This window comes from Rhinatrema bivittatum, chromosome 12 (genome assembly GCF_901001135.1).
Source record: "Rhinatrema bivittatum chromosome 12, aRhiBiv1.1, whole genome shotgun sequence".
NCBI classification, from domain to species: domain Eukaryota; kingdom Metazoa; phylum Chordata; class Amphibia; order Gymnophiona; family Rhinatrematidae; genus Rhinatrema; species Rhinatrema bivittatum.
The window spans coordinates 59,543,207-59,569,042 of NC_042626.1; the positions used below are offsets into that span (position 1 = coordinate 59,543,207).

At 45.2% G+C, this 25,836-nt stretch overlaps 1 protein-coding gene across 1 annotated transcript in view; it reads right to left on the minus strand.

Annotated features, from left to right (window-relative positions):
• KCNH4 (potassium voltage-gated channel subfamily H member 4) overlaps window positions 1-25,836 on the minus strand; it is a 305,039-nt gene that overhangs the window by 127,831 nt on the left and 151,372 nt on the right. Inside the window, exon 2 of the mRNA XM_029572244.1 lies at window positions 6,733-6,966. Coding sequence (XP_029428104.1) covers window positions 6,733-6,966 — 234 coding nt within the window. The remainder of the gene's footprint in view (window positions 1-6,732; window positions 6,967-25,836) is intronic.

Consider the following 25,836-nt stretch of genomic DNA (forward strand, 5'->3'; position numbering starts at 1 on the left):
ATAACAGAAAGGGTGGACCACAAAATTGCCGATTCAATAATTTATTTCTGGATTGTGAATTTAAAACCAAATGAAAAGTGTATTCTGGTCAGATTCATTTTAATGCACAAGTGCTTCAGTAAAAACTTTTTGTTGGAATCCCAATCAAGTTTTCTTTTACATGCTCTTGGTGATTGGCACACTTAAGACCTTGACCCTTGGCAGATATCCTCCTCTCTTCCATCCCCCTGAAATTATCTGATCACGTTTCACCCGCTCTTAACTAACTACACTGGTTGCTTTTAGAATTGGTTTTAAGATCTTAACTTTGGGACACAGACAAGCCGATGTAATATCGGCACGCGAAAAATGGGCGCTCCTGATTGAGCACCTGCTTTTCTAACGTGCACCTATCCTCCTCTCCTGGGCACGCGACACAGTAGGCAATTGAGCCACTGCGTTAAAAAGGAGGTGCTAGGGGAAATTGTGCATTCCTAGCACCTCCTCAGCATCAGGAGCCCAGGAGAAGTGGCTGTGCACGGGTTAGGAAAACGGACGCGCAATTTTACTAGCATCCGTTTTCCTAACCTGATTGCCATCGACTTTATATTTATTTATTTTTTTAATGTCACTCCTTTTTTCAGTTCCTCCCACTTAATTTCGTCATTATGTTAAAGTCAGAGGAACTACAGAAGAGCAATATTTTCTGCTTTTCTGTTAACTTTTGGGGCTCCTCGAGACTTAACGCCAGCTCCAGGGCTGGCGTTAATTTTTTTAAGAGTAAAAACGTGCGCATTGGGTGCACATTTATTTTTTACATAAGGGAGGAAATAGCTAATAGCCTTAGCAACATGGCATTTAAATGTGATGAGCGCTATTAGCTTCGCACTGGTTTGGAGGCGTGTTTTGGATGTGCTGATCCCCTTATTGCATAAGGGGTTATGCATGCATGCCCAAAACGTGTGTCCATCCACGGGTTAACCTGTGCGCTAGCCTGAGCACGTGGTATTGCATCGGCCTGAGAGTGATATATGGGACATGCCCACTGTATTTGCAGGCTAGATTAAAGGGGTACTGCCCCAGCAGAGGCCTGTGCTTGTCTCAGGGCTTACGATTATCAAACCCTCCTTTAACTGAAAACAAATTGTTTTTATACTCAGAAGAGGCCATTTTTTTTGTTGGGTCATCAAATCAGTGGGGCGGGGAGGGCAGGAAGAATACAGGAAATTTCAGAAACTATGTAAAACGTGTATTAAAAAAAAAAAAAAAGAATGACATTCTGATAGAGTTTGTAGAATTCTCTTTTAAAGAATTAGACTATTGAGGGGATAGGTGGAATCTGGAGAAATTGTGTAGAACCATGGTTTAAAATGGCATTCTAAGACTACAGTTTTATAATTCATCTGTGTGTGTATTTTGATGTATGTCCTTTGGTTGTATTTTATGAGGCCGATATTCAGTTGCAGAGTGGCTAGTTAGATAACTATCCGGCTAACTTAACTGGGATATTCATATGTATATCCGGTCAACTTTAGAACAGTCCTATGGCATGGCTAACTTCAAATATTGGAGATAGATGCACAACACCAGTCTCGCTCTCAATTTTCTCACCCTCTTCTGACCAGTCACTCTTAATCCTCTCATCCTGTCCCTATCAGTCTCTCTTGCTCAATCCCCACACTCTGTTCCCAGCAGTCTCTCTTCCATTCAATCCCTCCACCTGTAGCAATCCAGTCACTCTCAATCCTGCCAGTGGCCTCTCTCTCTCTCTTTCTCTTCCTGTCAATTCCCCCTGCCTGTGCCCAGCAGTCTGTCACTCTCAATCCTTCCACTTTTCCCCACCAGTCTGTCTCTCTCTTTCAATCTCCCCATCCAATCCCCACCAGTCTTTCACTTCCCTCAACCTCTCAGTCAGTGTCAATCCTCCCATCCTGTCTCCTGTCTTCAATTTTCCCTCTAGTTTCTTTCAATCTCCTCTCTCTCAATGCTTCCCCTCTGTTCTCACTAGTTTCTCATAATCCCTTACTGTATCCTCACAAGCCTGTGTCTCAATCCCCCACCCTATTCCAGGCTCACAGTAGTCACTCTACCTCAATCCCAACTTGTCCCTACAAATCTCTCAGTCCTCCTATCAGTCTTTTACACAATTTCCCCAGCCTGTCCCCACCTGTCTCTCAATTTTTCCACTCTGTTCCGTCCAGTCTCTCTCTCAATCCCCACACTCTTTCCCCACCTATCTCTCTCTCTCTATTCCCTCACCATGTTCTGACTTGTCTCTCTTAATCCTCCCATCCTGTCCCTATCAGTCTCTTTCAATCTCTCAATCAATTCCATCCTGCCTGCAATACTCTCTCTCAGTTCCTCCTCCCTGTTTTCATTAGCCTCTCTCAAACTCCCACCATGCTCTCTCTTTCAATCCTTCCACTTATTTAATGCCTTTTTATACTAACGTTCATAGGTACATCACATCAGTTTACAAAGAACAGGAGAATAGCAAATAAAAGCTTACATGTAACAAGTTGTACCCACCAGTCTCTCTTGCTCTCAAACTCCCCCACCCTGTGCCCACAATTTCTCTCTCACTCTCTCATTCTCCCCTCACCAGTCTCTATCTCAGTCTTTTCACTCTGTCCTCACCAAACTCTCTCAGTCTTCCCTTTCCCCCCTGCCGGTTTCTTGGCAGCCGTAGTGTAACATCCTGCACCACACATAAAACACTAATGGAGGATCAGTGGCCCCAAAGGAATATCTTTTATCCCATCCTTTGTGCTACTTTACTTCCAATCTCCCTACCCTCTGTTCAGGACCAATATCCCACCTGAGCCCCCCTCTCTATTTCACCCTTGCTTCCCATTCCCTGTGTCTCCTCCCTGCCCTCCCACACACTCTCTCTCCTCCCCTACCTTCTTCCCAGCACTACTATCCCCAGGATCTCCCCTCCTGTTCTGTGCAGTGCTGCCCAGTTGTGATAGAGACAGGAGAGCAAGAGCTGCATTCTGCACATGAAGGAGCCACAGGTAGGCCACCCTCGACTTAATCGGATGCACTCAGGCATGAATTGTGGGAAAGACTGATACAGATTTATATATAATCAAGTCAAAGCAAAGGTCAAAAACCTACATGCAGCTACAGAAATGCACCAATAGCTATGGACGGGAACCAAAGCCAGACTCCTGAATCCTCTCTTCTGAGCTGTCTGAGACCCTCAAAGAAAGACTAAATTTATCATCAAATTATAGTACACAGAGGGTAACATGCAGAACCAGAAGCACTACCACAGTGTTAGATAGTTTCCCTAGTGTTCCCCTATTTACCTGTGCAAGACCAGGCTAGACGCCTGGTCCACCTTAAATCTCCTAAGGAGAGTATGCTCTGTGGGCAGGTTCCTGCAGGGCAGGGAGAGCTCAGAGAGTGTGACCAGAGACTGGGGAATACAAGGTTTGAGCCTAGCTAAGATCAGCAGACCAGGCCTAGATCTCCAGGAGGAAGGCAGCTCCTGTAAAATGCTGCTGTCCAAACCGTGAGCTGTAATTGAAGCTGTGTGAGTACTGAGGGAAGCGGTACTACCTGGAGTCAGTCCAGGTTTGTGTCAGAGGATCGCCGCTCGGTCCCACACAGAGCTTATTTAAAAGATATTCCATACTGACCCAGGAAATCCTGATGAAAATTTCAGTAGCCAGATTGCCAGCCCTAAAGACTCTCATGGTCCAGATCATGGAGTAAGTCAGTGATAGCACCTCCTATATGCACTGCAGGAGATCTCTGGGAAGTGAGAGACTAATGGCAGAATTCTACAAGATGTTTAAAGTTATGTTGGTTAAGGATTTCTGTCTGAAAAAGATTTTTGCCAGACTTTCTGTAGAAATATCATCTGCTATAGTTACATTAAAAAAACAAAATGAGGAACACGAGACAAACTGGAGACCCATATTGGCACTAAACAGTTACTGTTAGATACTAGGAAAGATTCTGCTGAATCATCTAACCTAATGGCTCTATTCCTAATCCTCTCAAAGCAGAACTGTCCCATAAAAGGTATGCGGATCACCAACAATTTGGCCTGTGTTCGAGAACTATTGCACTAGGAGAGATCAGAAAATGGCCTACAATCGAGTTTACCATAGCTACCTTTTTGAAACTCTCAGACAGGGTTTCTCAACTCCAATCCTCAAGAACCACAAACATGTCTAGTTTTCAGTATATCCACAATAAATGTTCATGAGATAGATTTGCATGCACTGCCTCCATAATATGCAAATATCTCATGCATAGAACATTCTGGATATCCTGAAACACAACCTATTTGTGACTCAGAGTTAACCAGTCCTGTTCTGAGATATTACAGCATTGCTGGGATATTTAAGTGTCTGTCATGTCTCTATCACTCTGCGCATGGTGTCCCTATTGTTAATGGGTAGTTGGGGGGAAAGCATTAGGATTCAATCAGAAATTAAGTAAGGCCATCCCCTTACTGTTCTCTTTGTGTCTTTTCCATGTGCCCTCTATTAGGAGCAGTTCAGCTACATGAGGCTATGGAATCTTTGTCAACCGAGGAGGGAAGGCATTTGCAGGTGTCATTAAGATGATGGCATATGCAGGGTATCACTTATTTTTGTCCTAGTATTAGGCCTGACAGAGACCTGTGAGAGACTGTAAAAAAATGTTTGAAAATTTCTAAACTAAAAAACGAATATAGAAAAATCTAAGGCTCTAAATAATCTTAACGAAACCATTCCCACTTAAATATAACACTTGGGTAACTTCAGAAAATTCTGTGTTAAGGGTTTCCTTTGGTGAGATAAACCTGGCCATAAAAACTGGGAATCAAAGATAGAAGAGATGGGATTTTGATCCTCTACACTAGTGATTCCTAAACCTGTTCTCAGGCACTCCAGCCAGTCAGATTTTCCAGATATCAACAGTGAATATGTTTGAGATATATTTGTACATAACTAAGACAGCGTATGCTATTATATCCTGTACGTTGCCTGAAAACTTGATTGGCTGGGAGTTTCTTTGAGGACAGGTTTGGGAAACAGTGTCCTATACCATTCCTCATGCTGCTTGCTTTACGTAACTTCAAGTCCCCTGAAAGGTGCTCAATGAATCTAGCACTCGGACCTCAACTAGAGGTTTGCCCAACTCATGAAAAGCCTGCAGGTTCATCAGCTCAGTCTGAGGGTACTCTTATAGAAAACACTGTACTTCTGGCAAAATCTGCAGCCAATCCTGAGAAACCCAAAGCAGATCCACAAAATCAGCCGGCATCCTGCCGAATTTTACAACTTCATGTTCAGACTTTGGCAGGTCTGCTTTGGATTATTTTTTTTTTTCTCAATGGGCCTCAAGACAGGCAGAAATCCACCTAGCTCAAGCTTGACATCAAATTGTTCTTGTGTCTCTATGTGACCTTTCCACAAAGCGGCTGTTTAAGAACAGGTTGGGTCCCTGGGGGCAGTGCAGTGAAAGAATGCACGATTATGTACACCAGCTGCCTTGTAGGCTCTTGGGAGAGGCGTTTAACAAAGTTTGGAAATAATTAACAGAAATAAAAATTTTAAAGGCATCTGAACTGCAAGCCCAAAAAAGCCAGGGTAACAGCTAAAATCTGAACCGAACGCTCAGATTTATAATGAAGGTCAGGGTGTCATAAAATGAAGAGCGAAGGATAAGCCAAGAACCAGAAATCAGTAAAATCGAACATAGCAGCCAAAAGAGAGTGACATTCCAAAATCCCAAGACCATTTAGCAACAATTTAAAGTTCCAGAAAAGGGGGCATTGTTATTGGCACAGACGGGAAGCAGATTCATTCATTTTCTTTTGAGACCCGACCCAAGAATTTAGCTACACTGCAGGACCCTAACCCTGGTATCTACGTGAGATAGACAAATGGACTGATTTCCTCACATCTGGGGATTGTGTGCCATTTAATTTGGGCTGTAGCTGATGACTGAATGGTGTATCTTCTGGGTCAAAATTTGTACGGTAACATCGCATGTCGTGATAAAGGCGTGCTGTAGAAGTTTTGCAGTCAGGGAAATGATCCCACAGGTGCACTTCTGTTGAACTTCTGGCATAGTTAGTAGGAATGCACCTCTAATGAGCTCAAGCCAGAATTAATGGCATTGCTTAGGCTGAAGTTCTATTGAATTTGTAGGGTTACTTTAAGGGAAGTTTAGATTAAATTAACTGCTGAAGCTGAGTAAGCTACAGGGGTGCCTAGCACACAGGGCCAGAGGAACCACTAGGCGAGCTAGGCTTGTGCCTAGGGCGCTGCAATTTAGGGGGCGCTGCGGCAGGCGGCAAAATTTTGAAAGGGCAAAAAGTGCCCTTTCAAAATTCTGCCAGCCCCTGCCACCCTCCCGATGCCCCCCTTGTGGTCCAGCGGAGGGCCCGGGAGCGATCTGCTGCTCCTGGAGTCTCGGCTTCCACTAAGCAAAATGGCGCCGGTGGCCTTTAGCCCCTACCATGTGACAGGGGCCAACCAATGGCACCGGTAGCCTCTGTCACATGGTAGGGACTAAAGGCCACCGGCGCCATTTTGGTTAGCGGCAGCCGAGGCCCCGGGAGCGGCAGATCGCTCCCAGGCCCCCACCTGGACCACCAGGTATTTTGTAAGTTTTCTTTTGGGGGGGGGGGGGGGGGAGGAGCTGGGGCTGTGGCTAGGGACGGCGCAAGGCTGAAGGTGCCTAGGGAGCCCAATCCCCTTGCACCGGCCCTGCTAGCACAGTCTGCAGGGTCCATTCACTCACCATCCTTTTTATAGAAGCACACTTCGGCCTGGTACTCCTGCTTGCCATCCAGGACCTTCTCGATGCGCTGCAGGACGGCGTCGCTGGTCTCGGTGCCGTACAGGAACCGGCAGCTGCAGTTCTTCTGCATGACCTCCGTCCGCCCGAAGCCTGTGAGGTCACAGAAGCCATCAGAGCAGTACACAATGGGGAAGCCACGGTGGACTTGGGCATTTGCCAGCAGGAAATTGCTGTCTAGAAAAATCACACAAAGATAAAAAAAAAAAAAAAAGGCTCATTTGTGGAAAAAAAAATTACATTAAGGATAATTATTTTAGATTTATATAGCACTTCTCATCTAAATGGGGATCCAACCAACTTTATAGTTTGATTATTTTGAAAACATGCATGCAGCCACTTCTAGGATGACAAACTGGCAGGACATTTCTGGTATCCAGACTGCAGCCATGGGAAGAACAAGGTTATTAATCTTACCCCACTGAGTTACGGTAAATGAAGCATGGGTAGACACAATGATATGTCAATGGTGACACTGAGCCAGTGCTTGAGCTAAGATCCTACCTCAAAATTTCCCAACTCCTGCAATTTTCTGTTCTCCTTGCTACAGCATTAAGCACTCTCAGCTTTGGACCACTTACAAGTGACGGCAAAAGCACACAACCAGATACAGAGCTGCAAACGTCCCTCTCATCCTTGACAGGCATTTGGCCTCTTACTGATGAAAAGTAAATTATTTTCGGTGGGTCCTCGGTCACTGGGCGAGTTTCTGCCACAGGACCTCTGAAGCTGGGTGGTCGGGCAACCTCCTGCTGAGGACAACGGCTAGCCAAATCCTTGTTTTTACAGTTGTGCCACCGGCCACCCAGTCACTGGATTTCTTTTGCACTGAACCGCTAGATCAGGTCACTTCAGGTGTCACAACAGTGGCTTTTAAATGCCGTTTTATAATAGAAATGAGATCACGTGAAACCAGAGCCAGCGCCACCAGGAGACCTGCTAAGAACCTCTCACAGGAGGCAGCCTGACTTTTATGCTCGGCGAAACCCTGCCGGTCGTCCCCTTCCAGGACCTCCGCATGCTCTGTCAGACCGTTGCCTCGGGTGAAACTCACGGAAAAATAAAAAAAAAAACGGGACGCCGAAAACACCGGGAGAAAAAGAAGGAGGGGGAGAGGTGAGGCCGAGCGGCGTGTAACAGCGCGCGGCGTCCTCCCGGCAGGCAGGCCAGTAAAAAGCCCCTGCTAATCACGGAGACTGTCGCGTTGTCATGGAAACATAAATCATAAAAATAAAGCAAATGAAACTTAGAGGAGTCTTATCTCGTGATATATTTACTAAAGGGGGGGGGGGGGGGGGGGGGAGGGAGCCTACATCTCCATACTACGGGTTTGAAGTGGTAACTGAGAAAAAATGAAGGCTTTTTTTGGCTTTCCAATAAAAGTTTGGAGCAGCTGTTAAGCGAGAAGATTCCGATACGATGGGGCTTGTGAATAAAGACGGATAACCCTCTGCTGTTAACACAGAACAGGCATTATTTCAGGGATCCACCCTAAAGTCTGAGCTCACAGCTGAAAGAAGATAAGATTATGGGTGTTTGGCTTTCAACCAGAACAGGCCTCCAAGTCAGTTTCAAATTTAACACCTCAGAAACACATCACGCAGCCACCTCTGGAGTGGATGGACTCGACCGGACAAGGACAACGGATGCAGTGCGACTCGTGGTGGCGGTCTTGAGTGGCGCAGCCCAGCCAGCACGCCGCCTGGAAGCGGCAGGAAGGACGGCGGGGAGCAGGCCCCTTTTGGAGAGCTCCAATGGATTTCAATGGATTTTCTCTATGTAAAAAAAAAAAAAAAGCAAATGGACGCTGGAAATAAGGATGCCAACCAGCTCTGCATTTTAAGTTCATTCAGTCCTGGTTTTACCCCCACTGCTTGCATGGACTTGAGGTCCTGCTTTTTCTTCAGGAAATCAGCACGGAGATCAATCAGAATCGCAGGTCCATGCATGCAGTGGGGGTATAAAACCAGGGATGAATCGAGTTGTCCTTAAAAAAAAAAACCAACAATGAAGCTGGTTAGCGACTCTACCTGAGAGCTAAAAGGGAACGCGGAAGGAGCAACACAGGACAGTCTGGATATGGTGGGGTGGGCAGGGGAAGATCTGTTGTAAGCTGCAGAGCAGCGGGTTGTCTAGGCTTATGAGATACAGCACAGGGGAAGCAGATGACAAATCCTTCATTGCCTTCAAAATCTAACCATAGCACAATTTTTGGATAACGGTTTCCTAATTTGGCCCTATCTTTTGGGCTTTTTCTCAGTGGCTCTTCAGTGAAAAATATATTTACATTGATAATAGTGTAGTAGAAGCTGACAAATAGAGGCTGATTGCCTCATGCTGCTCTAGATTGCTAAGGATATATCCAAGCTATAGACTACTGTATACTATAGAAGCAAGATTGCTCATAGAATATCACTCCTTCAATATGGATTTCGTCTTTCCAAATCCAAGATGAAGGCAAGTTACAATCAAGTACCCTGCCCAATCAAGTAGTTACATTAGTGAAGGTACAGAGAAAGGCGTCCAAAATGATAAAGGGCATGGAACGGCTCCCTATGAGGAAAGGCTAAACAGGTTTCGGCTGTTCAGCTTAGAGAAGAGACAGCTGACGGGGGATATGAGAGAGGTCTCTAAAATCATGCGTGGAATACAACTGGTAAATGTAAATCAGTTATTTACTTTTTCAAAAAAATCAAAGACTAGGGGACATTCCAGGACGTTAATAAGTAGCACATTCAAAACAAAATGGAGAAAATTCTTTTTCATGCAAAGCACAATTAAGCTCTGGAATTAATTGCTGGAGGATGTGGTTAAGGCAGCTAGTGTAGCTGTGTTTAAAAAAGGTTTGGACAAGTTACTGGAGAAGAAGTCCAAAAACTGTTATTATTCAAGTAGACTTAAGGAATAGCCACTATTAATCACTGTGCGATAGCAGCAAGAGAACTATTTACTGTTTGGGAGGTCCTTGTGATCTGAATTGGCCTTGTTTGGAAACAGAATACTGGGCTTGGACCTTCAGTCTGACCCAGTATGGGTCTATAGATTTGTTCCACTTAGATTTTAATTGCAAAAAAACAAAAACAAAAAAACAATGTATCAATTCAAAAATAGTCCAACCACTTATCTTGTGCAGAGTCAGAGTCAGTCCTAACTAGAAAACGCCAAACAGTCACCACAGGATCATTTTTCTTCAAGAATGCCCGGCTCTCCTTAATCCGACACGGGTCCCTGGCTAAGGAGAGCCGGGCATTCTTGAAGAAAAATGATCCTGTGGTGACTGTTTGGCGTTTTCTTGTTAGGATTGACTTTGCACAAGATAAGTTGGACTATTTTTGAATTGATACATAGGTTTTAATTACAAAGAAAACCTAAAAAATAAGAAAGTGGGACAATTCAATAGACCAATGATTATGTATAAGACAATTAAAATGTTTAATTAAATTTTTCGGATGACGCCTAGTATGAAGGTCTAATATATCATTAATCAAAATATCATTGAGGAAGGTTATATTGTTATATTTATCTACTAATTTTGACTGAATTTTGGGGACCTTTGTTCTATTGATTAAATTCTTAATATGTTCATATGTACTAAACTGTGGTATTTTCCCCTGGAAGAAGAAACTACTGCTGGCTTTTATAAGTTGCAGTTCTCCATACTACAGCTTAGGAAATAGTGTGTTCCCCCCCCCCCCCCTCCCCAAGGATAAAATACCATGAAAAATCATGTGTGTTAGTTGTCCTACAAATGCTGCATGATGGCAACTCCTTGGCCCGCCGCCATCTTGTTAAAGGGCCAGAGTGGTTCAAATGAACACCTCCCCCAAAGTATAACAAAACCCTGGGGGTTCTTGGGAGACCTGCCTGTCCCACCCCTCTGCTGCCTCTAGAGGTAGCCCCAAAGCCAGAATATATTTAAAAAAAATGTTTTAAAATTGTGTGGCACTAGCTCCTCCCCTCCCTTCCCAACTCCTTGTTCAAGTCCTACCCATCTTTCCCAGCCTCCATGCCCCCTCCAACCCCTCTGGTCAACCCTGAGCACCCTCTAGGCTCCAGGCCTTGAACTGTCCCTGGGAAAATGGCATTGGCCAGGCCCATTTTCAACTTATGCCCCTAGAGGCTGGGGCGAGGGGGGGATGGACTAGAGCAGAGCTTTCCAAACTTTTCATGTTGGTGACACACTTTTTAGACAAACATAATTTCGGGACACAGTAATTCAGTCTACTAGTAAACCAGAGGTTAAAGGTTAAACGAACGAAACATATTTCGACAATTTATGTATGTTTCCTTAAATATATACATAAATAAAATGTTTCACGACACAACCTATCTCATGAAAACCTTAAATTTATATTAAAAATATATATTCCAAGATTCATGTTATTGTTATAATTTATGAGAAACAATAATAAAACAAATTGTCTGTCCCCCACACACTCATCTCTCTCCTCCCCCCAGCACATGTCTGGCCCCCACACACTCATATCTCTCCCCCTCAAGCACATGTCTGTCCCCCCAGCACGTTTGCCCCCCACTCACTCATCTCTCTCCCCCCAGCACATGTCTGGCCCCCACACTCATGTACCTCGTCTTTTTGATTGTTGCCAGTTAAGTGCTTCACTCCCTTCCATGATCACTGCTGCTTGCAGTCAGTACTCCTCATGGCCAGGCCTCATTGGCAGCAGCAGCCAATGCAAGGATGGCTGGGCTCGTTCCACCCACCAAGCCCCCCCAAAAAACGCGATTGACAGCAAAAATCACCCAATAATAAGCAACCCATAAACTGAAAAAAAAAAGTGAATCTCTAGAAAAAAAAAAGCCCAAACTCGCATCAGAGTTGACCGGGCTTGCGTGACACACCTGCACACTGCAGGCGACACACTAACGTGTCCCGACACACAGTTTGGAAAGCTCTGGACTAGAGGCTGGGGGTAGAATTTGAACAAAGGACTAGTATTAGGAATGGAGAGGAGGGGCCTGCACAGTGCATTTTAAAACATTTCTCTTTTAAGGTGTTTTTGCTTCGGGGGCTACCTCTATAGTTAACAGGCAGGGTGGGGGTGGGATAGGCAAGTCTCACAAGACCCCCAGGATGTGTTACACTTTGGGAGTGGCTTCATTTGGCCATTCTGGTCCTTTAGCATACTGGCCTGGGAGCATTGGGATGTGCATTAACAACCTGATGCTCCCGGGGAAAATTAGCTACAACTCCAGAGTTGTAGCTAACTTTCATGAAAATAATGCAGCTTGCAATTTTTTAGGAAATCCATGTTATTTTATTACCATGAATTTGCCTAATAATGAGTTGCTTTGCATATATTTGCAAAGCATTTGCATGAAAAGCAGCTTATTACCATCTTGGCATTATTGTAGACAAGAATAACACAATGGAGGGTGAAGTGACTTGCCCAAGGTTACAAGGAGTATGAGTAGGAGAAGTAGTAATTGATTCCTGGCTTCCCAGGCTGCTGCTTCAACTACTAGGCTACTTCTTCACAACTACAAACAAAAATCTCTCATGCATACCAGGCCCTCAAGGTGTTGCGCCCGTCGGTTGCAGGCGGCTGCGACCTATGCTGCTCGCCTCCTTTCTCTACACAGCTCCAAGTCTGGGCAGAATGGCGGCCTCCGCTTCCACACGCCGGCTCTCATGGCGTGCCCGGGACGGCGTGGGCGCTCCGGGCAGCCACCTTTCATCCGGGGTTACTTAGGCACGTGCGCCTGCCATCCTTTTAACTACGTCATGGCGGGAACCTCGGGGGCGTCCCCACCGCATGACGTCACCTGTTCATGATACTTAAACCCAGCTGATCATCTGAGCTACGAGTTAGCAAGGAATCTCGTCCTGCTAGTTCCGCTACCTTGGGACTTTCTCACTGACTACTGGGTGACCTAGGTACCCCCTCTTTGGGGGCCTTGCCGCACTCAGGGCTATCCGCTCCTCAGAGAGCCATCTCTCTCATTTCAGTGAGTTCCTGTATCGTTCTCATCTACTCCTGCTGATCCTGCTCCAGTCATCCTCGGGGCTTTTCTACCTCTGCCTCTACCTTCTCGGTGTGAGTACACTACCTTTGTGGCACGGATTCTCGGGTTACCCCGCTTGCGGACCACTACCGGATCCATCGTGTCTTGTGCATTCTAACAGTGGCTCCCGGCCTACCCCGCACTGCGGACCACTACCGGGACAGCCAGCCTAGATAAGGTATCCACCGGGACTCTCCTGCTCCGGAGTTCTACGGAACTGATCGGCTGATTCCAGCCTCGGCTGCTTGCTCTACAAGAATTTGCTGTACAATAAAGTTGTCTCTCTGTTGTATCTCTGCTGAGATTTTGCCTGTCGGGGTAAGGGCCCACAGGGCTCCTCCCTGTGGGCGGAGTCTTTGCTCGCCTCGACCCAAGGGCCCACAAATTAAGTTCAAGACACACCGAACATAACACAAGGTTTGCAGTTCGACTCCTCTGATCTTAGTCACGGGAATAAACGTTAACACACTGAGGTTGTGCTGAAAAAAACGATATTCATTATGTCCAGAAGAAACATGGGGAACACATGGAAATCATGATTTGAAATTGTTATTGCAGTAAGCACACAATTCTTATGGCAAATATATCTGGAGAATGGGTTGATACTTTTCTGCCTCCCTCCCAGGACAACACTATTGCAAAACAGATTACACTGCTACTGACAAGTCACCTTGTAGCAGCTGTTAGCCAGATGTTGATATTTTCAAGGTGGGTTGGAAGTGCACTAATCTTCCAGAGATGGGTTTTGACAGGATCTCCCCCAAGGCCTCTTCTACAGTTTATCAGCAGCCACACACACACACACCCGCACAAATTATCAGGGCATGCTGTTCTCATCTTCATATGTTTCCTTCGATTTCTTTTACACTCTTCTCTCAAACTAGCTCATGCATGCTCCTTCTGAGCAGTAGGGATGTGAATCGTTTTTGAACGATTAAAATTATCGTCAGATAATTTTAAAATCGTCCAAAATAGTTAGATACGCGATACAATACAAATGCCCCCGATTTATCGTCAGGGGCATTTGTATTGTATCGTTAAATAGGGCGCGGGAAAACCGGCAGACCAAAAAACCCCTAAAACCCACCCGAACCTTTAAAACAAATCCCCCACCCTCCCGAGCGGGAGGAGATCGCGTCGGGACCCCCCCCCACTGGACCCCAGGTAATTTAAAACATTTTGGGGGGGTTTGGGAGGGTGGGGGATTTGTTTTAAAGGTTCGGGTGGGTTTTAGGGTTTTTTTTGGTGTGCCGGTTTTCCTGCCCTCACCCGATTTACGATTTTTAGAAAAAAAAAAACTCGATCAGATTTCCCTCCCCCCCAGCCAAAATCGATCGTTAAGACGATAGATTACACGATTCACACCTCTACTGAGCAGTATCCATGCCCACAGAGCAATTCCTACACCACGAGGTTTCCATGTTATTGCAAGTCCGAGCCAAGCAGGCACCAGTTCGGATCCTCCACCATCATACATGGATTAACCATGGAATACAAAAAGTCCACAATTAGTTTCAGTTCTATATTTTTACCACATCTTCATCCAGGCCTCAATTTTGCAAAAAATAAAAAATAAAAACTGCCAGTTGTAATGTTTCTGATGCTGGAGAGAGATATTTGGCTCAACTTTTGAACCTGAACTTCAGGAAAACTCCCAGACTTTCTGGAGCTGGCCAGCAAGTAAAAATCAGAATGCTGGGGTCCGGTCTCAGAGAGACTCCCACTGGCCACCACAACGAACAGGAAACTTTGTGCTTCCTCATAACCCCACCCGTGGAGGCACAAAAGGACAATGATGGTCCTGTTCGTTTGTTGGGTGGGGAGGGGAGGGGAGCAGCCAAGCACCTGACCGGTTTCTGCTGCCTTGGCCAGTGGGCATCTCTGAGCGCAGCGTCCAGCATGCTGTTACCACTGATGGAAGGGAAGAGGAAGGGGGGGGGGGGGGGTAAAGTGGGCCTGTAGAGATATAAGGAAGGAGCTTGGAGTGAGGGCTGGCAGAATAAATATTTGGGGATATAGGGCTGAAAAATGTAGCAGATTGGTGAGGTGAGATTTCCCTTGGGTATAACTTTTTTTTTTTTAAATATGTTCTGTGATTTTATTCTTTAGAATGGTTTCCATGATTTTTGCCGCACTGAAGACAGACTCACTGGTCTATAGTTTCCTGGATCACCCCTGGAGCCTTTTTTTTTTTTTTAAAGATTGGGGTTACACTGGCCACCCTCCAGTCTTCAGATACAGAAGATGATTTTAATGATAGGTTACAAATTACTAGTAATAGAGCTGCAATTTTATTTTTTAGTTCTTTCAGAACTCTGAGGGAATGGACGAGGGAACCTGAGGCCAGCACATATGGCAGTGATGATGAGGGGAGGCGCAGGATGAGGACCAGAAGCCTTCCTATCAAGCTTAGAAGGAATTCCTTTAGGAGGGAGAAATCAGCTAACAGCAGAGTTGGCCGAAAAGGTGGAACAGAAGCCACCTGCTCCCATCTCCACTGTTGGTATGGTGCAAGGTCATAAAAGGTCAGACTCATTGGAGGGTTGCAGCAGCCGTAGGGGTGTCCTAGGAGTAAGGAGGGCATCAACTAAAGCCAGGACAGTGCTCCCTGTTCCATTCTGCAGCAGATCTTTGTAAAACCTACTGATTCAGAAGAATCATCATGTGAGGGATTCAAAAAATTAGAAGAGGATATTGAAAGTCTAGTCACTGAGGAGAATTTGAAGAAGCTAATTATAAGCGTAATATCCAGAGAGCAGCCACACATAATCAATGATCCTGTCAAAGCCAAGATCACACCCATGAACAGCAGGTAGTCCAGAGCATAAGATGTCCCTGGTCTTTTACTTTCTTGTCCACCCTCAAACCCAACCCTAGCAGTACCCAAGCATACAGAGAAGGGATTCCACAAGTCATCCTGGAAGTGGAGACTAGTTTTGTAGGATCAGCATTTTTCCAGAAGGCCATCAGTACAGCAAATGTACTGGGCCAGCTTTCAAATAGTGGTATGCAGTATAATTTGCAAAAACACCCGATAATGTTGGTTGGATGGGAGACGCACTGGTCATGGACTCCATCCTTCACTCAAAGCAGCTGTAGACAGGAAAGAGGAAATCCATCTCCTACAGTGAACCCCTTAGCTCCTTCCCCCAATGAGGTGGCAGTTCAGCAGCCCCCACCCATGCATAAGTGGTAGTAGGCCATCATGAGGCAGATGGGGTGGTCTTCTGCATTGCTGTCCCAGGGCAAGAGGGAGGAGGAAGCACCAATGATTGTGATACAGTGCGTCGGGGAAATGATTGTCCTCGAAGACCAGCCCCTACAGGTGACTGAGGATGTGGGATTTAAGTGGATGCTGTACCTCTTAGCCTCCAATTACAAACTACTTTCCAAGACATCATTTAGCAGATGAGTGGAGAAGTGGAGAAGAAGAAACTGCCGTTGTTCATATTAGACATCTGTCCGCAGCTTGCAATTTAGCTGGTACTGCCAGAACACTAACTTGCTAAGCTATGGCCTTGGAGAAACTTTGTATCTAGCCGTCATGTGGGCATTGCTCAATGAGTGTCTCGTGATGGGCCTCATTATCCTGTGTGAATATGCGTATGTGCATCAGCAAAGCAGAGGTCATATCGGGAGCCCACCACATCTATGGTGGTGGCATCCAATCAAGATCAACATTTGGACACTATGCATAAGCATGAATTTCCGAGTAGGGGAAAGACTTTGGACTTTAGTCTACACAATTGTTGCCATTCATGTGAAATTGTTCACCCCCGGAAGTTACACTTCTAGAGCTGAAAGCATAAACTGAGCATAGTTTATACTTCCAGTGCTACCTGTCAGAAGCAGCGCTGGAGCTGGCTAACTTAGCCGGATACCCAGGAGCGGTTCAAGGCAATCTGCTGCTTGAGACGAGGGATGAGATGGCGCGCCCTCTTCCCTACTGTCCCTCGAGGCATGGTACAGATCAAATCATCAAGAGGGGTAAGGGGGGGGGGAGGGCTTTTGGTGATTTCAAATGCTGCGGAAGGGGGAAAGCCACACCCCCAGGAACCCTAAGACCTGCCTGTCACCTTTTCCCCTGGAGAAGTGAGAGATGAGTGAATGGTGGGGGTCTTCGCGTGGCGCACTCTCTCTCTGGGCCGGTGCAAGGACGTTAAGAACCCTAGGTTAACTTTTCAGCCTTGCACCTGTGCCCCCTGACCTCAGTCACAATCAAAATATTGCTCAGACTAAACCTCTTCCGGAACCTCATTCATCATGTTCACACACAACATCCCAATCATCTACAACCAGAGGAGAATCTCCTTACCTAACTCCACAAACGTCTTACAAAAAAGAATTATTCCAATCATGACGTCTCCTTTGAACCAACTTCTAGGCCTCACGCTACTCTCAGTAACACTCCTCAATGCACAATCTTTAACTAAAAAGACACACATCCTCAATGATTACCTCCTGGACTCCAACCCAGACATCTGTGCCATCACAGAAACCTGGTTAAAAAACTCGGACATTGCCTTAACCAACCAACTACCTATCCAGTTATATGACATCTTCACCTTCCATAGACACAAAAAAAGAGGAGGCGGACTTCTTCTAGCCTCCAAGAAAGAACTCAGACTGACCGCTCACACCATCAAGACTGAATCCAAATTGGAACTAGGATTAGTCAAGTCAAAACTTCTACAAATTTTGTTAGTCTACGCTCCTCCTGGAGTTTTAGAAACCGACCCTTCACCCCTCATAGAATCCATAGCAAAACATATTAACTTAGACCTACCAACTATGATTATGGGTGATTTCAACCTCCATACAGACGCTATACCGCGATCTGCGAACTGCGAAGCCTTCCTCACCACCCTCACTGCTATGGGATTCTCTCAGACTATTAACAGCCCCACACACAAAGCTGGTCACATCCTGGATTTAATATTCATTAACTCTAAATTCACATGCATGGTTGATCCCACATGTACCCCAATCCCTTGGTCAGATCATTTCTTGATAGAATCATCCTTCTCCACATACAAACAGACTCACACCTCTCCGCACCTTTCCACCATTCAATTCAGGAAATCATGTCCATCTGATATACTCAGCGAGCAGCTCTCCAAGGAACTCTCCAACCTGGACCTGTCTAATCCCGACTCAGCCCTATCTTCCTGGCAAACAATTACTGAAGCAGTCGCAAACAAATGGTGCCCAATAACCTCCAAAACAATCAATCCAAAAAAAAGGGGGAATCAACCTTGGTTCAGCACCGAACTAAAACAGATGAAACAGGACTTACGCCATAAAGAAAATAGATGGCGAAAAACCCCCAACTCAACTACCCTTTCAGCATACAAAGGTTTCTTACATCGCTATAGGACCTGCATACTACAAAAAAAAAAGGAATATTACGCCAACAAAATACACCACTACCAGTATGACGCCCAGGCCCTATTTGCTTACGTAACACAAATAACTAAATCAACCCCGCCACCTATTCCAGACGAACAAGCTCTATCCAAGGCTAATGAACTCGCCTCATTTTTTCAACTGAAGATCCTAAATACTCTCGCCCTCCTTCCTCCTAATACAACACCTCTCAAATCAGATGAGAATGTCAATTTGTTCGCTAAACCTAAGTTGGATAGTTTCGAATTAATCTCCACCAAAGAGATTGAATCCATTCTAAAAAGACAGAAACCATCTAGTCATCTGGCTGATAATATCCCATCAAGACTCCTTCTGCTTATTCCAGACACAATCTCAGGACCTCTAACAAATATTATTAACAGCCTTCTAACTCAAGGAAGCTACCCAGACAGCCTAAAAACTGCTTCTCTTAAGCCCCTCCTCAAGAAACACAATCTAGACCCTAATGTACTAGCCAACTTTAGACCCATCTCCAATCTACCTTTCGTTGCCAAACTTACAGAGAAACTGGTAAACACCCAGCTTTCAGAATATCTAGAGGACCATAAGATCCTATACCCCTCGCAATATGGCTTCCGGAAATCACGCAACACGGAGACCCTCCTCATTTCGCTTACAGACCATATTATAATGGGATTAGACAAAGGACATTCCTTCTTATTAGTTCTGTTAGACATTTTGGCGGCATTTGACACAGTCAACCACACCATCCTCCTGGATCGCCTTGAGGATATCGGCATCTCCGGATCAGCCCACAACTGGTTCAGGTCCTTTCTCAGCAATAGGACTTTTAAAGTCAAAATCAATAACAAGGAGTCACCTCTAACAAAATCTTCCCTTGGCGTACCACAAGGATCCTCGTTATCTCCAACCCTCTTTAATATATACCTCCTCCCCCTCTGCCAACTACTGACAGACCTCAACCTAATTCACTATCTGTACGCAGATGATGTACAGATTCTAATCCCAATAACAGAATCCATCTCAAAAGCTCTCACCTACTGGAATAACTGTCTTCTATCCATTACTAATCTACTCAACAGCTTAAACTTGGTCCTCAATGCCTCAAAGACGGAACTTCTCTTCATCTCTTCAAATGAAAACAATCTTCCTCCACCTTCACCGCACAATGCTCACATCACCTGTACGCACGTTAGAGACCTTGGGGTAATAATAGACAATCGTCTAAACCTTAAAAAAATGGTCAACACAACTACCAAAGACAGTTTCTTCAGACTACAGGTTTTGAAACGACTGAGACCACTCTTATTTTTCCAAGACTTCAGGACAGTCCTCCAAGCTCTTCTGTTCGCCAAAATAGATTACTGCAGTGCCCTCTTTCTAGGCCTCCCTAAATCTACCACCAAACCACTGCAGATGTTACAAAATGCGGCAGCGAGACTGCTGACCAACACCAGCCGCGGTGAACACATCTCCTCCATCCTCAGAAACCTACATTGGTTACCAGTAAATTTCAGAATCCTGTACAAATCTATTACCCTAATACACAAAACCATCCATCAGCAACTCCAACTCGACCTGGATATCCCTTTCAAACTCCACTCCTCTAACAGACCAACGAGAGATATCCACAAAGGCACTCTGAAATTTCCCCCTACTAAAGCCACTCGCCTCTCTACGACCAAAGACAGAGCTTTTTCAATTGCAGGCCCAGCTATCTGGAACAATATCCCAGCAAATCTCAGATTGGAACCCTGCCTCTTAACCTTCAGAAAAAGACTAAAGACGTGGCTCTTTCACCAAGCCTTCCCAGAACCACCGGATAATCACTAGTTTAAGCCTCACTTCTTACAAGGACTTTGACACACTTCCTCCTGAACAATGGACACTGGCATTTCCTGGTTAAAGCATATGCTCTAACCCGTTAAATTATTCGTATCATGTTATATTTATTCTACCTGCCTCTATCTTCCTTCCAGCTTGTCTTTAAGCCTCCAAGTTTTCCATACCTTGTTGATTGTAACTTTGACTTATTCCTTTTCCTGTTATCTTTTATTTACCAGAATTGTTACCTCAGTTTTACCCTTTGTTAAAATGTAAACCGATCCGATATGGTTATCTACCATGAAGGTCGGTATAAAAAACTGCTAAATAAATAAATAAATAAATAAATAAATTGAAAACTCTGCATTTATAATAATCAATTTTACCTGAGAAAGGACCTTGAGAATGATAAAAATAATATCACAGCCCTGCAAAACATACACTCGCAATGCCTATGGGATTAGGCTTAGGGAGCTGCATGATGGGTGTGGGCTTTGCCCTCAGAAAGCCCAAAGTGCACTGAATGACAAATATGATATAGTAAATCTCTTATACTGAATGAGAGGGTAGGACGGGGGGAGGATGCACCTGGGCCCTTTGGTACTGCAGGAGGGAAGGATTTTAAAAACAGAAATTAAAAATGGGGAAAGGGTGCTGCCCGACCTTGGCATCACAGCGTTTGCAGTAATGTTTGGGGGCTGGGGGGCCAGATCCTGAGAGGGCCTTTTAATTATTAGGTTAGGGAAGGGAGAGAGACACGGGCCACAGGCCCTTTCATGCCTTCATTTTTTATATACTGACAGCGCTACTTAACCAGGTAACTTTGAAGATATCCTGTGAAGTAGAAAGCTATCTGGCCACGCCGGGCAGGATAACTACACAATGTAACCGGCTATAGATTAGGTTTTTAGTCACCTGGATAACCTTAGGATAATATTCTCAATGGGACGTTTATCCCCCTGCATACCCTGGACAAGTTATCTGGCTAACTCCACTAACCGGCCTAGTGAATGAGAGCCCTTCCTGGTCGGAAATGGGTTTTGAAAAATAAAATCTAATGTCCGTAACCTGTTCTCCAATTTTTTTTTCTGGGGGGAGGGGGGGGGGGGGGGGTGGTGTATAGAGACGCTTTGGGTCTCCACTAGGTAACCCTAGTTTGGGATACAGGTTAGGCGACAGGAGGGGACAAACCGTTCTTGACTAGCATTAGTAACTGCAGGTGGAGACAGAGTCTGAAGTGACATTTCCTTAGTTTGCTTTCTGAAGAGCAGGATCTGTTTCTCTTTTGTTGGTCCCCCTGATACAATGACCAAGCCCCACCTGTAAGCCTAGGAGGAGAGGAGGAGGCCTTTCCCCCCCTCCCCCTTGGGAAGGGTTTTCTGCCACTTTAGAGAAGAGCCATCATTTTATGGGGCCGTGAATCCCTGCTCCTGGGGGGGACATGTTCCCTGTCAGGGGAGAGCAGGCCTGCTCTTCCCACCTCACAACGCATGGAGGGGCGGCAGCAACTCGCCACAGGACGGCCTTCAATTTTGGTGTTGGAGAAGATTTTATTTTTGTCCCTGTTTGGTTTGGGGGAGGAAGCTTTCTGCCCACGAGAGGGGAGAGATTTCCCCTGCTGTGCTTTTGACCAGGAAGATCTGGTTTAACATCACAGAAGAGAGCTGTGAGCGGGAAGGAGTTCACCTGGAGGCCTCTACCCCAGGAACGGACAGGACTAGAGTCTCTGAGAACACCTGTGACCAAGGGAAGGGAGACTCATTACCGACGAGGATCCCTACTATGAGTCTTGCTTCCAAAATTCGCCAGCCACCCTGAGGGACACCAACCCAGAGAACGCAGGACTGAGATTGTGGACCAAATTATAGATGTAACGGTGAGAAGAAGGGTTTGGTGCCAAACGCTAACCCCTGAAGACTTGCTACAGTAAATGTTTTGTTTGTATCAGCCCACTTGTGTGTCCTGTGTGGTTATAGGCATAGGGCTTAGAGAATTTGCAAAAAGATTGCGAGTACATCCAGAAAGAAGCTTTCCCCTCCTGCACCTTGAGCTCCTAGAGGTTTAGCCTCCGTCCCCTCCCCCCTCCATTTGAAGAATCTACCCCTGGGGCTAAATGGACTTGTGTGATTGTGCGCCATCTTGGACACTAACAGAAGAGGGCTACATATAGGATAAGAACATAAGAACTTGCCATGCTGGGTCAGACCAAGGGTCCATCAAGCCCAGCATCCTGTTTCCAACAGAGGCCAAACCAGGCCACAAGAACCTGGCAATTACCCAAACACTAAGAAGATCCCATGCTACTGATGCAATTAATAGCAGTGGCTATTCCCTAGGTAAACTTCATTAATAGCTGATAATGGACTTCTCCTCCAAACCTTTTTGAACCCAGCTACACTAACTGCACCAACCACATCCTCTGGCAACAAATTCCAGAGCTTTATTGTGCGTTGAGTGAAAAGGAATTTTCTCCGATTAGTCTTAAATGTGCTACTTGCTAACTTCATGGAATGCCCCCTAGTCCTTCTATTATTTGAAAGTGTAAATAACCGAGTCACATCTACTCGTTCAAGACCTCTCATGATCTTAAAGACCTCTATCATACCCCCCTCAGCCGTCTCTTCTCCAAGCTGAACAGCCCTAACCTCTTCAGCCTTTCCTCATAGGGGAGCTGTTCCATCCCCTTTATCATTTTGGTTGCCCTTCTCTGTACCTTCTCCATCGCAACATTATCATTTTTGAGATGCAGCGACCAGAACTGTACAAAGTATTCAAGGTGCGGTCTCACCATGGAGCGATATAGAGGCATTATGACATTTTCCATTTTATTCACCATTCCCTTTCTAATAATTCCTAACATTCTGTTTGCTTTTTTGACTGCTGCAGCACACTGAGCCAACGATTTTAAAGTATTATCCACTATGATGCCTAGATCTTTTTCCTGGGTGGTAGTTCCTAATATGGAACCTAACATCGTGTAACTACAGCAAGGGTTATTTTTCCCTATATGCAACACCTTGCACTTGTCCACATTAAATTTCATCAACATCGCTGATGTTTTTATGATATTTTGATTTGTTTTAATTTGCTGTATTGAATACTTTGATAATAAGCTCTATATTATTTATGCAATATAATGAGATTTGGGTGGGAGTGTTTTTCTTTGTAGATGTTTGTTAAGCCTGCTACTTCCTCTAGTGAGGGGAGGGGAGGGGGTGTGTATTGCAGATGATTTATCACTGCATGTTATATTATGTTGTTATTGCTGCATTTTTATCGCTACTAGGATCCAAACTGCTTCGGGTCCTCTGTTTGGGGAACGGGGCAGTACAGAAGAATGAATTTAGAATAGAATCTGGCAGCATAAAACTTCATTTATCACTACCTGGGGATATTTTCCCCTATTTTACATGGCCGCCACCCTTCTCCCCGTGTGCTCATTGTAGCGATGGTTCTGGGCCAGGGACTTTGCACCAGGGCTCCTCCTGGAACCCAGCAATCAGTCATCAGGTGTCACACGTAAACCATGGCCACAGCATCTTCCCCTCTCCCTGCCCCCTCCCCCCCTCTGTAGCATCCCCAGCCCCAGCTGAACTGAGGAACAGAAAACCCGACTTGGAGGTTGCCCGGGGAGGGGGGGCTTTCCATGTGGCAGCGCACAGCACTTACTGCCCGAGCCACCAGGCTGACTTTAGAAATATTTATTTTAATCTGAGTTTCAGAAACTCATCCTCTAATGGAAGATGGTGTGTTATATGTTTGTTTGAGATTATGCATGTTTTATTATTCATGTAAATCACCTTGAATATTCTCTGCAGAAGGCAGAATATAAATCTTTTAAAATAAATAAATAGGACCTGTGGCGAGAGAAAATGTGAGTCTCTTTGCCTCTTGGTTTGAGTCCTAGAAGCCTCCATATGGTGTGTATTTTAGATACCAGGGTCGGTAAGAGTTGTTACTCGAATGAGATAAGAAGTTGCATATTCCTCTGGGCTCCAGGGGAAAGAAAATTAATAGCAAAAGCAGAAAAGGGTAGCAGGGATGACCTATTTCAGGAGTTAGAATGGAGGAAGGATAGAAAAAGGAGGGCATTCGAATCGCTGACTGTCGGAGGAATCATTCCATCCCCGCAGGGGACAGAACAAAAACTGTTAGCTACGGCAGAAAATGAACTCACAAATTGCTGAGCATGAAGGCGACCGTCAGTGGGGGCCCTCCTGCGCTATAAATAACAGGAAGGTGACAGAGGATACCGGTGCCTTGGAAGATGGAGCAGAAGATTCGGTTCTAGGGGGAAGAGATGCAGACAGCGCAGAAACATTAAACGGTGGTAAAAGCCCTTAAAGGGACAGGAACCAGAAAGGGACAGGATGCTGAGGAGGAGGAAAGGAGACGGGCAGACGGATTCTTCTGCTCCCGGATGGCATTCGGTCTGCATTAACCAGTCAGTCAGTCTGTCCAAGATCAGATATGGAGGAGCCGGGGGTTGTGTCTCCCCCTACAGGGTTCTATCGTGACCCAGGAGTGGATGGCAGGATTCCATTCGCACGCACCCGTAGCACAGGTCTGTTAGGCAGTTCTCTGATCTCCTTCTAGTGTGACTGAACATCAGCAGGAGTCAGTCCAGATTGAATGTGCATTCACTACAGGATTAGAGGTGCAAGTGAGAACACTAGATACAAGGTTTCCAAGGGCATACTGCATCAGTGAAAAGGGTCAGACGTTAAGGACAATAAGAAATCATCACACACACACACACACACCAGAGAATGTCACCATGACACTTATTTTTTTAAGGGGGGGGGGGGGACACACAGTATTTCAGGTCAGATTACTGCAATTAATGACCTTATTAATCCACTTAGTACAATATACTTGGTATTTGAAAAACATACATATTTTAATAAATCCATTATGTTCAGGATACTAAAGGGGAACTTCAGATTTACTCAAGAATGAGACATTTGAAATTAAACTCATTAAAATGATAATACACAAAGGGTCTTAATAAGGACATTGAGTTCCTCACCCATTACCAGATGTACTCCTCTCCTGTATCTGTAAATTTGGGAAATGTGCATTCGTTTTGATTTTGTTTTAGTGTGCATTTAAATGAACAAAAAAAACAAACAAAAAACAACAAACAAACTGAATAATAAAAATAAAACAAAACAAAAATAAAAATGACTGACTATCTTCTGGCTGCACATCCCTAGTAAGTTCTTCTGTTTCTCTCCTTCTGCAAACACATCACTTCCCCCACAGACCTTTACTTTACAGCCCTTCACTGATTTGAAACCACCACCACCACTGTACTGCAACCTATAATTTACTTCTATAGTCAGGCAACACCTCCACAGTTCATTCTGCTCTTTTTAAAGCTGGAAGCAGTGTGGCAGGGGCCACCGCAGGTGACCTCTGCAACATGAACACAACTGTAGCCCTCCTCATCCGAGAGGATGACACAGAAACCATCATTAACAGAGATCCAGCTTAGGGTCAACTGAATGAAAATGACTGACAGTGGCGAAGAAAGAAAAACCCACTCCACGCCCAGGGAAGGCGCTCTAGGCTCCTTGACAGTTCCCTGACCACTCTCACTGAGAAACTTCATAACACATGGAAAGAAACGTCGTGCACTTTTAATTCCTCTTGCACCACTTCACAAAAGAATACAGTAATGCTGCATAAAAGCTGTCACAGCTCAGAATAGAAGGTTTCTTTCTCTCTAGGTCTATTATTTCACAATACCACAGGGCTCACTATAAATATTTCTTTCACTGATGGTTTATTACTCGACAGTCAGATTAC